Source organism: Podarcis filfolensis, assembly GCF_964270895.1.
Source record: "Podarcis filfolensis genome assembly, chromosome: 11".
NCBI classification, from domain to species: Eukaryota; Metazoa; Chordata; class Lepidosauria; order Squamata; family Lacertidae; genus Podarcis; species Podarcis filfolensis.
The window spans coordinates 21,061,340-21,075,694 of NC_139613.1; the positions used below are offsets into that span (position 1 = coordinate 21,061,340).

At 42.3% G+C, this 14,355-nt stretch overlaps 1 protein-coding gene across 4 annotated transcripts; it reads left to right on the forward strand.

Annotated features, from left to right (window-relative positions):
• Positions 1–10,342: 10,342 nt before the first annotated feature.
• On the forward strand, positions 10,343–11,620 carry LOC310744743 (putative CENPB DNA-binding domain-containing protein 1). 4 transcript variants are annotated; one of them, XM_083576355.1, is made up of 3 exons: positions 10,343–10,649; positions 10,780–11,318; positions 11,349–11,620. In XM_083576355.1, the coding sequence occupies exons 2-3, from the start codon at positions 10,797–10,799 to the stop codon at positions 11,592–11,594; spliced, it is 768 nt and encodes a 255-aa protein (XP_083432481.1). In that variant the 5' UTR covers positions 10,343–10,649; positions 10,780–10,796; the 3' UTR covers positions 11,595–11,620. The 4 variants fall into 4 exon arrangements, with proteins under 4 accessions (XP_083432481.1, XP_083432482.1, XP_083432480.1 ...); XM_083576356.1 differs by having other exon boundaries at positions 10,343–10,473; positions 10,552–11,318; XM_083576354.1 differs by having other exon boundaries at positions 10,343–11,322; positions 11,353–11,620.
• The last annotated feature ends 2,735 nt before the right edge of the window (positions 11,621–14,355 follow it).

Below are 14,355 nucleotides of genomic sequence, written 5' to 3' on the forward strand. Positions count from 1 at the left end.
GCAAAAAACAATAGGACTATAACCTTGCGTCTGAATAATATGGATACCTCTTTTTTTAAAAAAATAAATCCTCAAATGAAAACTTCCTATGAAGAGTGTGAGCTATATTTCCCCTTCATCCTTAGTTATAACAGGATCTATGTTATCACTGAACCCTGCAATGACATGAGTAAAATCTATTCTTCTGTTGTTGATAACCCAATATTCAACCTCTATAAATAGTGCAGAAATTGGCAGTTTATACACACTACGATAGATTAGAGTCAAGCAAAGAAAAGCAAATGGAGAATTAGTATCTGTGAACTGTTTTCCTAATCAATACTGAGTGGAACACAGCTTGCTGAAAATGGCTATTTCTGCGTTTGTTTGCTATTTGCATTGTGCCAAGTTTTCATTTCCCTGTTCACAATTTGGAATTCTGTAGCTTTAAAAGTGAACAATTAAAGCTATGGACAATTTCTTAATCGTTCAGCCCTCGGAACCCAATTAAGATTACCTCCTTGGTCTCCCCTCCCGAACAACTGTGTAATACTGTACTAATGAAAAACAGGGACTCTTTATTTGCTATGGCCTTGGGGTCAATTATCAATTTATCATTGTGTCCTGCAGGTTTAAAATAAAATACTCTGTGCAGTGTAACCATTCTGCACAATTGACATTAAGTAGATTCTGCAAGTATGGACTTAATAAAATAAAATAAAAAATACAAAGACAGCTGTCTAAAAGGGTTCAGCTTCTATAAATTGTATTTGACTGCCTTTAATACAAGATAGTGGGAAACTGCAAAACTAAATTAAAGGTATTATTTGTGCTACTGTCTTTTGTCTGTATGCTCTAGGAGAGCACTGAACAACCAGAAGAGAGGAAAACAGAAGAGAATAGCCCCACGTTAGATTATGATTTGGACCACTTATTACTTTATGCCCAAACTATAGCTCAGTGATAGAGGGTCTGTTTTGCATGCACAAGGTCCCAGGTTCAATCCCTGACATCTCCAGGTAGGACTGAGAGAGAACCCTGCCTGCACCCTACAGAGCTGCTGTCAGTCAAAGTTTTTTTCTTTCTTTCTTCTTTGGCAATCACCCATAGCCAAGTAAGATTGTCTTCCATTAACACAGTTTTAACAGTGAGTCCGTAAGTGACTGTGGAGGCCAAATCTGGATCCACACGTCCTTCCACAGTGGGGACATAGGTTTCTGGGTGGGAGATGATCACAGTGAGGGTTTGTCAAGCATGCCTTCCTCTTAGCAAGTTTCTCCCTTTCATCCTAAGTTCAAGTGTCTTCAAAGCCCATGACACCTTTGGTGAAGGCTGTTCTCCAATTGAAGCGCTCGCAGGCCGGTATTTCCCAGTCGTCAGTGTTTATACTACATTTTAAAAGATTTGCCTTGAGAGAGTCTTTAAACCTCTTTTGTTGACCACCAGCATTACGCTTTCCATTTCTAAGTTCAGAATAGAGTAGTTGCTTTGGAAGACGATCATCAGGCATCCACACTACATGACCAGTCCAACAAAGTTGATGTTGAAGAATCATTGCTTCAACACTGGTGATCTTTGCTCCTTCCAGTACACTGGCATTAGTTCACCTGTCTTCCCAAGTGATGTGTAACATTTTTCAGAGACACCATTGATGGAAACTTTTGAGGAGTTGGAGATGGTGGTGTTTATAGGAGAGAGAGACAGACCCTGCCTGCACCCTACAGAGCTGCTGTCAGTCAAAGCAGACAGTACTGAACTAGATGGTACAATGGTGCAACTCAATATAAGGCAGATTTCTATAATTATCTATTTTGCTCTTTTGGATGATAAAGGCAATGACAGCAACAACCTAGAACAGGGTTACATGTGCTTAAACCCAAAATCAGTGGACTTTGGCTCACCTCTGCACTGGATGGTAGCTTCTTACATTCTGTTTTTTTACCATCAGGGCAGACACAAGACATTTTCCTGCCTGAGATAAAGGTCAAGAGCCCTCCTCCCATTCCATACTATCCAGGATGTCTCTGATGTAAATAGGGACATGCTATTCCACACCCCCCAACATTTCTCTGATAAAAATAGGGACGTCTTAAGGGAAAGTGGGACATTCTGAGACCAAATCAGAAACTGGGGCTGCTTCTGTAAATCTGGCACTGTCCCTGGAAAATAGGGACACTTGGAGGGTCTGCCATTCCACACACAGAACCCAACTGGACTGGCAGTTGAATCTTACTTTGAAACTGATGATGAGACATCACCATCCTACATACCTGAGTGTATCAGGCTAGCTTAGAGGGTCCATCACTTTGCCTCTGCTCTTCCAGCACATTCCACTGGAGGCAACTGCCTCACTCTGTCTAATGGCAGAGCTAGCCAGGTTTACCATAATTCTTCAGTTATCTGAATGATGACTCAGTGAACATAGGAAGTTGGCTTTCAGTGAGATTTTTTTGTGGGTGTGGGTGTGGGTGTGGGTGAGTTTGGTAAAATTAAAGGACTCTCGGGGAGGAGGGCAAAGGAAGAATCACTTTCCACAACATTAGAGGAACTCTGCTACTCAACCCATTCATGGGTTAGGTGGTATGGACTAAGGGCCTGGCAATATAAAACAGCTTTCTGTGTTATATCATGCAGGCAAGTTTTGGGTGTGATCATGGAGGTAGGGCTGGGATATAAAAAGGAGGGATTCCTGTGAAGTTCCTTCTCTCAGATCAGAATGTATATGTCAATAAAGTAACTGGATTCCCATCCTGCAGCTTTTTGCAACACAGCCCTATTAGAGGTAAGGTGGCCATTTACACATTGCCAAAACATATCATCCAAAAAGAGGCACAGATTTGCACCTGCTGGCTTACATCTACAGATGCACATTTAGAAACAATTACTGAAATAAAAAATAAAAACGCAATGCATCTCGTTGTGACTTCTGTGTTTCTGCTCAGCCTGGTGTTCAGGAGCTAATAATTGTTGAGCACCTTAAAGCCCCTGTTCACAAACTGAAGAGGCCTTATATCAACGTATTTTGTACTGCCTGGATGACCATGTGTGGATTTGACAATTTTGTGTTTGATTATCTGACAGTTGTACGAAGAAGCATTTCATACTTTGCTAAGAAAGGTTCAAGCCTCTCTTTTTTTCTGAGATTTTCATCAATATAGTAGAAGAAAGAATATGTGCATGCCTAAGTACTGCCTTTTAGGTCATGCTTTTTGGACCCACTAGGAAAGTGACAGATAGCAATAATTAAATTGCATGTAGTGATTTGATCAAGGAGTTTTCTTCAACAGATCTACAGTCATGTTTAATTGGTGGAGGAAACACACAACTTTCTCTCCTTGCCTTGCTTTGACTAATCTTTTGTCACTGTAATAAGTGTGAAATTGGCAAATATACGCACATTTACTACAAGCAAACAAGCTGTCCGGAATCTAATTAGGCACAAAACTGCCCATCTGTTGTACATTATCATGGGGCTTGCTCACATGGATGTTGCTCCATTACTAAAAGGCAGGGAGGCAAATTGAATTGAGTCTGCCCTCCCTTGTAGAGAGGGATCAAGAGCATAAAGTCAGATCCTTGCTGTGAACTAACAAAAGGACCACTGGGAGAAAGTGGGATGAGATGAGGGCTTTTCTATTTTAAAGGCCACATGTCCAGTGTTTAGTATGGGCCATAAGGGAGTGTAAATGCCATTGTTTCGCACAATGCGACACGAGTCGGGACCATATAGGTCTTGTTGCCTTTCCTCCCTGTTGATTTTTGTTCTTACTCCCCAGTGGCAGCTGCCCTTTTATCATTAGTTAACTACCCATGTATGTCAAGTTTGAAGCTTCATTGGTTCTAAACGGGAAGGGATTAATTTAAACAAGTTTTCACATCTTTTTTAAGGTTTGTGCATGTTCACAATGTGAAAATCAGGGTGAGCGTCTGTTAAAAATTTGATACCGTGCCAATTTAGAATGCTATGACAGCTAGGATGGAAAGATTTGTCCATTTTGGTCCTCTCTGCTTCTAATTTTTCCAATTTTAAATTCAATCCTTCACATTTCTGCAGCAGTTCAGTTTTTTGAAAAGAAAAAAAATCTCATGAAAATTCTTCAGCATTTTAGTTCAGATATTGCCAATAAACTGATGCTGCTTTGACTATTGTATACATTTTTTGCAAGCACACCCTGCATTTTTGTGTTATTTTCATTAATATCAACACATGTGCCTTTTTGTAAACACTGGTTGGACAACTACATTGCAATGTTCAGATAAGTGCGCATTTTGAAGGCTGTGTTTTGATTCTCATATTGTTTTGAAAAGTGCATAATTTGATAGATTCAGCTTCAAATTTGTGTTGAATCAAATTTCTCCTTCATCACTACGGGTAACTATAACCCAAGCTGCATATTATGACCACTACTTCATCATTATCCTTATCATCACTGATCCAAGATGGAGCTGCTACGTTTCTGGGACATGGTAGCATTTCAAAATCTTACCTAGGAGTTTGAAGTATTTTTTCCTCAACTGCAGCGAGGACTATTGTCTCAGCATTTGATTGCTAGCTTTTTAAAATAGGTTGCTGCCACCTAGGAATGTGAACTATTTCATCAACCCCGCATTAATTAAAAATATGTAAGTATAAAACTATCCTTTCTAATTCAGAGACTTGTAATTAAACAAACGCTTTACAAAACCGATCTTCACAGCTTCCTGGGGTAATGACATTCTTTTTTTGATGCAACTGATGCAACTAACCAAGCAAACAAAAATTAAACTTTTTCTAGTTAGAGTTTCTAGTTAGAATATTCTACCTACGGCTGGGCTGCAAACTTTCTCTGCTTTACTAGATCCAGTAATAGAACTTTATAAGCACACACAAACAAATGTGGCGGCTAGTTTCCTTTGCCCATTTCTCCAATATATGATGAGCACTCAAATCTGACAGTATCAATTACCTGTTGCATTTGAAATGGGGGGGGGGAGGTCTTCATATGAGTGCAGAAGCATGCAATTTGTCTCCTGTACAGTATATTAAGTTCTCTGAAGCAGGAAGGAAAATACTTTCAAATTCCATTGGAATAGCTTGGCTTGGTTTTCTGCTGCGATTTGCTCCTGGTCTTATTTCAATTTTCAAAGGATGTCAGTGTCTTAGTCAAGATAAAGTTTGCTTGCCCAGGCAGAGACCCCCCCGATCCATAGTGCTGCTGTCTCCGTCTCCTATTTATGCATCTCAAGCGGACCAATGGGAAGCCTGCCCTATCATGGTCCGCTTAGCTGGCCCTGCCTCCAACAAGACACTGGTAAATTAAACTGGGGTTTGGCGGGAACCCTCAGTGGCTGGCGACAGGGAGGTGGGCCAGCCCAACCAGCTGGTGAGTCCCACATGGCCCAGGCATGCTGCACACGGTCCCCTCAAAAGGCGCCCACCAAGGGAGGTGTGAGTGCTCATTCTTGTCATCAGAGAATCCAGGTCAGGTCAGTAGAACCAGCGAATGACATAGTAGGATTGCTTTACTAAGAGCAAAGTCAAAATGCCCATCTCCAAGTTCAACGCTGCATTCACAATCCAGAGGAACAGGGCAGCACCTGGGCTAAGCCCACCGGCCGTGTGTTGTGTCATACATCATCATTCATTGTTATGCAGAATATTAATCATGGCAGCCAGCAGCTGCAGAGAGCAAGGGAAGAGGCACACTTCCTCACTTTAACCAGAGACCTCCACCGGGTAAATTCAGGCTGAACATTTCAAAGTTTAGCCCCGTTCTAATTGGCTACCTCCTTTCTGCAGCCAAGATCTGACTTGCATCTGGTTTGCATAATCCAGAATCACAGTGGCCACCCACTGGCAGAAGCATTACTGCCATCAACCATGGAGACGGAGCGTGCTGTTGCTGGAATTTTCACTGGCGGCATCCTGCAGAAAGCTGCCAGAGAGGGTGTTGCAGGGGCAAGGAGGGGCTGAGTCAGCCTAGGACCTGCTCTGTCCCAAGCCAGCTCCACACTATCAGTTGATGGCATTGGGCCCAATGCAGGCTATGCTAGCTCCAGGTTGGTGCAGTATGGAGCAAGGTCTTACCTGCCTCCCTTTCCACCCTGTCCATCATGGGCGGTGAGGCTAAAGGTGTGAAGGTAGCTATTCTGCTCCTTCATGCCCTACTACCCAGCAGGAGTTAGAATTGCCCTGCAAAAATTTTGGAAGAGGGTTCACAAAACCATATTGAGGTTTGCCACATTTTACATGAATTTATAAGGAAGTGAGAGCTGGACCATAAAGAAGGCTGATCGCCGAAGAATTGATGCTTTTGAATTATGGTGCTGGAGGAGACTCTTGAGAGTCCCATGGACTGCAAGAAGATCAGACCGATCCATTCTTAAGGAAATGAGCCCTGAGTGCTCACTGGAAGGACAGATCCTGAAGCTGAGGCTCCAATACTTTGGCCACCTCAGGAGAAGAGAAGACTCCCTGGAAAAGACCCTGATGTTGGGAAAGATGGAGGGCACAAGGAGAAGGGGACGACAGAGGACGAGATGGTTGGACAGTGTTCTCAAAGCTACAAACATGAGCCTGACCAAACTGCGGGAGGCAGTGGAAGACAGGGGTGCCTGGCATGCTCTGGTCCATGGGGTCATGAAGAGTCGGACACGACTAAATGACTAAACAACAGCAATATTCCTTATAATATGTGTGGATACATTTCCGCCATGTGACATCGTATATATTCAGAACATTTACCGGCAAACGCATATATGCCATTCCCTCAATTATATCATTTCCCAAATAGTTATTGTCAGGGCCATGGGCAGCTGCACCTGAGTCCATACCTGCAACTTTTTGATTGATATACGGTCATGTCCTGCTCAGTTTCATTCACACCAAGTGCACATGGTGTGTCACAACAATGAGTGTCACCAGGATACTTCCAGCACAAAACTCCTTTAGTTTTCTGGGTTCGTGGGGTTGCAAAAAGATTTTTTTTTCCCTCCTGGGAGCAATTAACATAGAGTTGAGCATTAAGCTTCTGCACTGGATAGCTCAGTTGGTTAGAGTGTGGTGCTGATAACGCCAAGGTTTCTGGTTCGATCCCCGAATGGAACAGCTGATATTCCTACATTGAAGGGGGTTGGACTAGATGATTCTATGATTCTAGATATCCAGAAGTGGCTTTTACATCATAGGAAAGATTACATAAAATGCAGAAGTTATCAAGTAAGGAAACAGCAGGAAAATGAAATAAAATGCTGTCTGAATGCAGCCTTAATTAAAGGACTCACTATAGGTCACGCCCCCTTCTTAATGGGGTGGCTACTACTCAGCCATAGGGTGTAGATCACCTGGTGCTCATTCTGATGTATTTTCTGTGACAGGCAAATACTGTCTCAAATTATTTCCCCAACCATTCCAACATGCTGAGAATAGTTCTCTTAATTTATGTTTTATGGGTGCCCCTTGATTTGTTGCTTGTTTCTGCTTCTGTGTTTTATGTTGAAATATTGTTGTGGTGTGTATATGTGTGTTTTCTTTTTTAAATAAAAATTCTTTGAACTAGAAGCTTATGCTGAAATGCGACTTATAAATTTCCCAAATGAATAAATAATAAATAACACATGCACATGCACGAATAGCCAGATCATATGTGACATCTTTTTTATTAAATAAATTTTATTAATTTTCAAGAAACAGGAAGTAGGCATAAAAACAACATTCTCAAAAGAATGGGTTTTCCCCTCCCCAGAACAGAAGACTAATACAACAATTTTCCCCATATATCCATATGAGTATTTGGTAGGTGCCAGTCATCAGGGTTTTCATTTGAATGCTTTATTAAGGGATGCCATATGTCAGGAAAAATGGTCCATGTCAGTTGCATTGTTCAAGGCATGTACTCTCATAGTTAGTTTCTCAGGTAAAGCCATTGTCCATACAGTCTGTTTCCACTGTGTGATGTGTAGATGACCAAGTCCTTTCCCGTTTTTTGCCATGAGCAATTGTGCTGCTACCAGAAGAAAAATGACAAGTTCCTTGTGGTTGTGGTATCTTTTTATAGTAGTATGAATGAGACTTAGACTTCTCCCAACTTACTTAGGAATGTGCCCCATTGAACCCAGTGGTGCTTACTTCTGAGTAGTCATGCATGGAATTGAACCAGGTTTAATTCCCCGCTCCTCCACATGCAGCTGCTGGGTGACCTTGGGCTAGTCACACTTCTCTGAAGTCTCTCAGCCCCGCTCACCTCACAGAGTGTTTGTTGTGGGAGAGGAAGGGAAACGAGAATGTTAGCCACTTTGAGACTCCTTAGGGTAGTGATAAAGTGGGATATCAAATCCAAACTCTTCTTCTTGTACTTCTACTGTTAGGTCCATACAGCAAATGCAAATATCTGACCTTGCTCTTAAATTTTTACAGTGTTTGTCAAGCAACATCTTTGCCATAAACAAACCCAACATCCAGGGGCATAGGAGAGGGGGCGGAGCGCCCTGGGTGCCCTCACTGAGGGGGTGACATTTGGTGCGCCACCCACCAGCAACTCCCAAGCCTACCCCCTGAGTCGTCGGGGTAAGGGGGGAGCTGTGCTGCTTTGCCAGGGGTATTCTCCCCTCCCCCCTTCATTTTGACAGCTTGGGGGAGGCTTGGGAGTTGCAGGAGGGTGGCACACCGAATATCTGCCATGGGCGGCTTGCTCCACCCCTGGCTGCAGAGCGCACACACCGCTCCAGGCACCTGAGCAGCTATCCCGCACCTGGGAGGGCACCCTCAGAACCACACACCCCTCAGGAACACCCCTGCCCTGGATAGCACAGGCATATGCTCAGCCGCAGCTAACATCCCTGCATAGAGGCAGTTGTGCAGCATAGAAAAATTGTTTGTGTGTGTCTGTGTTGTCCGAAAAATGTGAAAATGTTGACCTTTGACCACTTGTGCCACAAGATCCAGAAGGGTCAGAAGTAGGAAATACTAGAAATGAGCAAAGCAATGGATGCTGAAAAGAAATACACAAATCTTCTTACCAATAATTAGTATCTTCAGTTCTACTGCAGATGTTTTAATAAATCTGGGGCCAGTCCTTTGCCCTGCTTTTTCTTATTGGGATTGTGGCTGCGAGATGTGCATTTTCACAATTTGCCTGAGAAATAGCTGAAGGTCCACAAATTCCTTATTATTTAGCAACTTCCTCTTGTCTCATTATTCACCAGAGAAGGGTTGTAGCTGGTCCTTAAAGATGCACATTTGTGAATAAGAAAGCCAAATATCTTCCTTCTGTTCTATCTGCACTGATATATTGAAATAGCAGGGGGAAAGGCGGGGAACCCATAATGCTTCATTAGTTAATTGTGCAGAGTGAAGCTCTTTAGGGGTAAACATGTGAAGGACATTTGCTGAATGGTCTTTGCCCATCATGCATATTATGGCCTAATGATGTTGGTAATGGTAGGGGGGCTCCTGGAGAGTCATCTGTCAAATTAGCACATTGAATTATTTATTGGCTGAGAGTAAAATGATAGAAAGGTAGCAGCTGAGAAAGGTTTTGAAGAAAATATGCAATTCTCCGCAAGCAGGAAAATGGATATATATATATATATATATATATATATATATATATATATATATAAAACAGGTGCATAGATAGGATGGTGTGCATGCACATATAGTGCAAAATATGCATACAGATGTTGGCTTCAAGTAAATATGTTTGCATTTTATGTGGGCTCCTTTGGGAGGAAGGGTGGGGTATATAAATTTAATAAATAAAATAAAATTAGAGAGAGAAATTGTATCCCACTCAGAACAAACCCATTGAAATTCACGGCCTATGTTAATCATGCCCATTACTTTTAATGGGTCTTCTTTGAGTAGAACTTAGTTGGCTGCTGCCAATGGGCTCCCACACCATATTCTATCCTGCTGTGGAGATCCCCGAACTCTTCGGTGGAGGAAACTTGGGCCAGAATGGGGGGTGGCAGCAGGAAGCAGAAATAACCACCAAAGCTCATTGACAGTTCCACCTACTTTATCCTGGGACCCACCGCAAAACAGTTTGCCAGGGTCCCCCGGAACCCAGAGCCAGTCCTGTTCAACTATGTCACCAAAATTGTTGTGAAAAGGAGCAATGATCACTGGTCACCATAGTAAAAACAGTCCTTGCATTGCTGAAAGGAACTCCCCTCACCACAACCATTAATTCTCACTCTTAAAGGTATTGTAGTTCTTGTTTCCAAGCTACTTTATTCTGTTATCTTCTATTTATTCATTTTCAGTGGGGGAGAGGTGTTAACCCGCCACGTTGAAAATATTTGGAGTGGATAACATTGCCGGAACAATCCTATGCACATCTTTGCAAAAGTTAGTTGCATTAAATGCACACTCCAAGGTACAGTGGTACCTCGCAAGACGAATGCCTCGTAAGACGAAAAACTCGCAAGACGAAAGAGTTTTTCGTTTTTTGAATTGCTTCGCAAGACGAATTTCCCTATGGGCTTGCTTCGCAAGACGAAAACGTCTTGCAAGTTTGTTTCCTTTTTCTTAAAACCGTTAATACCCAGGGTGCATTGCTTGAAGAGGTGCAGTTGCGACTTGACTTCGAGGAGCAACTCATAGCACACGGTGTGGTAGCCTTTTTTGAGGTTTTTGAAGACTTTGGTGATTTTTGAAGCTTTTCCAAAACTTCTTTTGCAGCCATTTGGTAAGTTAAACTTTTAAAACTTTTTTTGGGGTTTTTGGATTTTGGGTTGGGGTGTTTTCTAGGAGGTTTGGTGCTTTTGAATTTTTTGGATGTGAAGCACTGATTTTTTTTGGGGGGGGGGGTTGCGAAGGTAGGAGCTGTGCTGCCATGGGGCCCAAGAAGACTGCTGCTGCAGAGGCCGGCGAGAGGAAGAAGGAGAAGGTTACGCTGGAAATGAAGAAGGAGATCATCCGGAAGCACGACGGTGGAATGCGTGTGACAGACCTCGCCAGGGAGTACGGGAGGAATCCATCGACCATTGGGACCATCCTGAAGATGAGGGAGAAGATCCTTGCGACTGATGTAGCCAAGGGAGTCACCAGGATCGTGAAGAACCGCCCAGCTGTTCTGGAGGAGGTCGAGAAGTTGCTGCTCATCTGGTTAGAAGAGAAGCAGCATGCAGGGGACACAGTGACTGAGGCCGTCATTTGTGAGAAGGCCAAGGCCTTGCACGCAGACCTCGTCTGGCAACAGCCAGGAACCTCAGGTGAGCCAGAAGTCTTCAAGGCAAGCAGAGGCTGGTTTGACCGGTTCAAGACGAGATCTGGAATCCACAGCGTGGTCAGGCATGGAGAGGCTGCCAGTTCTGATGTTCCTGCGGCTGAAGACTTTGCAGCGGAGTTCCTGGAGGTTGTGACGACAGAGGTCTACGTTCCACAGCGGCTGTCCTCCAAAGAACTGAGGGACATTTGCCAGAAGTGGAAAGATGTGCAGGCTTTTGCACAGCGGCACCACCCTGACAAGGACCTGACACGTGACCTTGTGAACACTTTTGATACGAGGGTCATGTCGTCTTTCAGGGAGGTGCTGAAAAGGTGGATGAAGCAGCAGACCATGGACAGGTTCTTCAGCAAGAAGCAAAGAGTGGAAGAGGAACCTTCTTCGAGTTGTCCCCCAGAGTCTTAGAAAATGTATGTACAGTACTGTACACTTTGGTGATTTTAAAACTTTTTTTGACCATTGGAACGCATTAATTGATTTTCAGTGCATTCCTATGGGAATCCGTGCTTCGCAAGACGAAAAATTCGCAAGACGAAAAAACTCGCAGAACGAATTAATTTCGTCTTGCGAGGTACCACTGTAATAATATAGTCTTAAACCATCCCACTAAAACTAATCAGATAACCTGAAAATATAAAATATGGTATATTCTACCATCTTGTAAATATCAACATTCTGTAAATATTGAGCACAATTTCTGTTTTCCATGCTATTGTCTACATATATTCCCAAATATACATACAGCTAGGGAAGATGGGCAAATCGAATTAGTTTACATATAAAGGTGAAATTATGCAATTCATATATTCCTAAACAATATGCAAACTGAAACAAAGGCATCTTTCAAAAATTGCAGTTCCCCAAATTTTGCCAGTCAAGTAATGTCTACCAAAAATGTATATATTAGGGTAAAGCGTGCATATAGATGCAAATAATTGGTGCAAAAATGCATTATATACAGGGAAATGTCCTTTGAAGAAATGTGTACATTAGGAATTGCATACAAATATGAGTTTATTAAGAATTATTTGCACTAAAATGCTGATAAATTTTCATGAGGACCTTAAAAAATGTTCCACTAACTGATGTGGAAATGCAGTGAATTGAAAAATTGAAGATTGGAGTCATGAGAAATGGAAAGAAAGAAAAACTGATAGATTTGCCTGTACATACAGTCATTGGGCAAAAGTACCACAAAGGCACTCCGTGATAACAAAGGAGTTGATTCCAATATTATTTCCTACTCTGTGTATACTTATTGAAAAGAAGGGACATGACTAACTTATATCTATTATTTTCAATGAATCTACTCTTAACTTAGTTGGAGATAAACCTTATACTAGTTGCTGAAGGACAGACCTAGCAAACAAAATACTCAGAGCACGTGAGTTCTAGATTTCCTTGAAAACCTCCAAGAACACTTTTCGAAATACTCTTGCTGTTTACATTTAATGCCTAAGCATCAGGATAAAGTGGGTGGTTTTAGATGAGCCCAGGGATAGCAATGAAACAAAAGGGGGGAGGAAGCTGAGGTATGTAATCACTTTATAGGTCAAAAAGGAGCCCGTTGAATTGTGCCCACAATCTGAGAGAGCCAGCTCAGACACTGGGAGACTTGTATAATTTTATATTCCACTAGCCTCAGGAGGTATAATCTGTGGTTTTATACACCACATGAAGCATTTTTAATTTTTTTTGTTTACAGTCATCGAGGAAGGATTCCATTCTCTTCAGCTTATGTAGGAGTAATCTTAATTTCCCCCCCAGATCAACTGCACTTTCAAACAATGCCAAGGAACAGCCAAACGTTTAAGGAGAAGGACAGAGATGTGAATAAAAGGAATATATTTCAGCGTGGCTTTGTGAACCACCAAACTGTTTTGCTGTTTGCAGAAGTGTAAGATCCAAGCTCAAATTCTTATAGAAATTAGTACAGCTGAGATGGGGAGCGAATGGGAAAACATATCCTCTCAAAATATGCAATTAATCTGTTTAATTGCCGTCTTTGAAGATATGCTTGGTAAGGGTACAACTCCTCTTTTCTCTTTTTCCCCCAAATGATATTTTTATTTCTACACGCTTGTATTAAAGAAAAATAAGTAAATACTATTTACAAAATGGAGGGGGTGGGGAGGCAGACATTTGCTAAACACACCCCACTAAAGATGTGTACCTGACCTTCCCAATTACCTACAGGCTTACAGTTCATTGAAAATATTTCTGTTTAATTGAATATCTTTTGTTTAAAGTAGTCACATTAGCTTTGATGACCAGACAAAGGGAGGAAAAAGCCATTCAGCTGTATAACTCTGGGTAATTGAATTCCCCCCCCCATATTTCACAATCAGATTGCTTGTCCCTAGGGGTGTTCCCCCACCCCCTATTCATTTGAATAAACTTTATCCAGAATGTTTCCCCATCTAGAGATGGAGGAATCAGAATTTAATTTGAAAACCTGAAGGTCAACACTGCTGGTTTTTTTTAAAAATAAAATAAAAAGCTTGTATTATTCCTATGCTTTATTTGTGAAGTTCTGTCTCCATCTCTCTCTCTCTCTCTTCCTCTTTTCTTCCACCGAGAGACACAGAGAGAAATTGCTTGTAGCTGCTTGTATGTTTATTGCCTTGTGGAAAGAAGAACAGAGGCAGGTAATTATGCATGGAATTGCCTGCTGGTCTATACGACAAGAAGGCCACCATGCTTGTGGCCAGGAGGCCACCTAATGTTTATCTGTTCGAGTCCACCCAAATCTGAAAGGAACAAGCTGGAGCCCCTGAAACAAAGCCAAGCTGCAAGACATCATTACTGCTAATTACCCAGCAAACAAAAAGAAAAGGGGTGGGGGAGACTTGGTTTCAGTGGCAAAATATCAGCCTTGGCTGAGCAGCTGATGCTGGAAAGAACAGTTGGTCTTATTTTGATTAGCATTGTACTGTGAGCTGATCAGCCGCCATAAAGAGCTAAAGTAATTGTGTTCTGAAGGGCCGCTCCTGTGTATTACCCAGAGTGCCAAAAACAACCTGTGCATTGTAAACAGCTGACATCTGCTAAGGATCACAAAGATGCAGGGGCTGCATCCGCGAGGCTGACGACTCTTGTCCCGCGCAGAACGAAGCGGAGAGGGAAGAACCGACAATGCATAAAAGAAACTCCCAGGCACCTACCT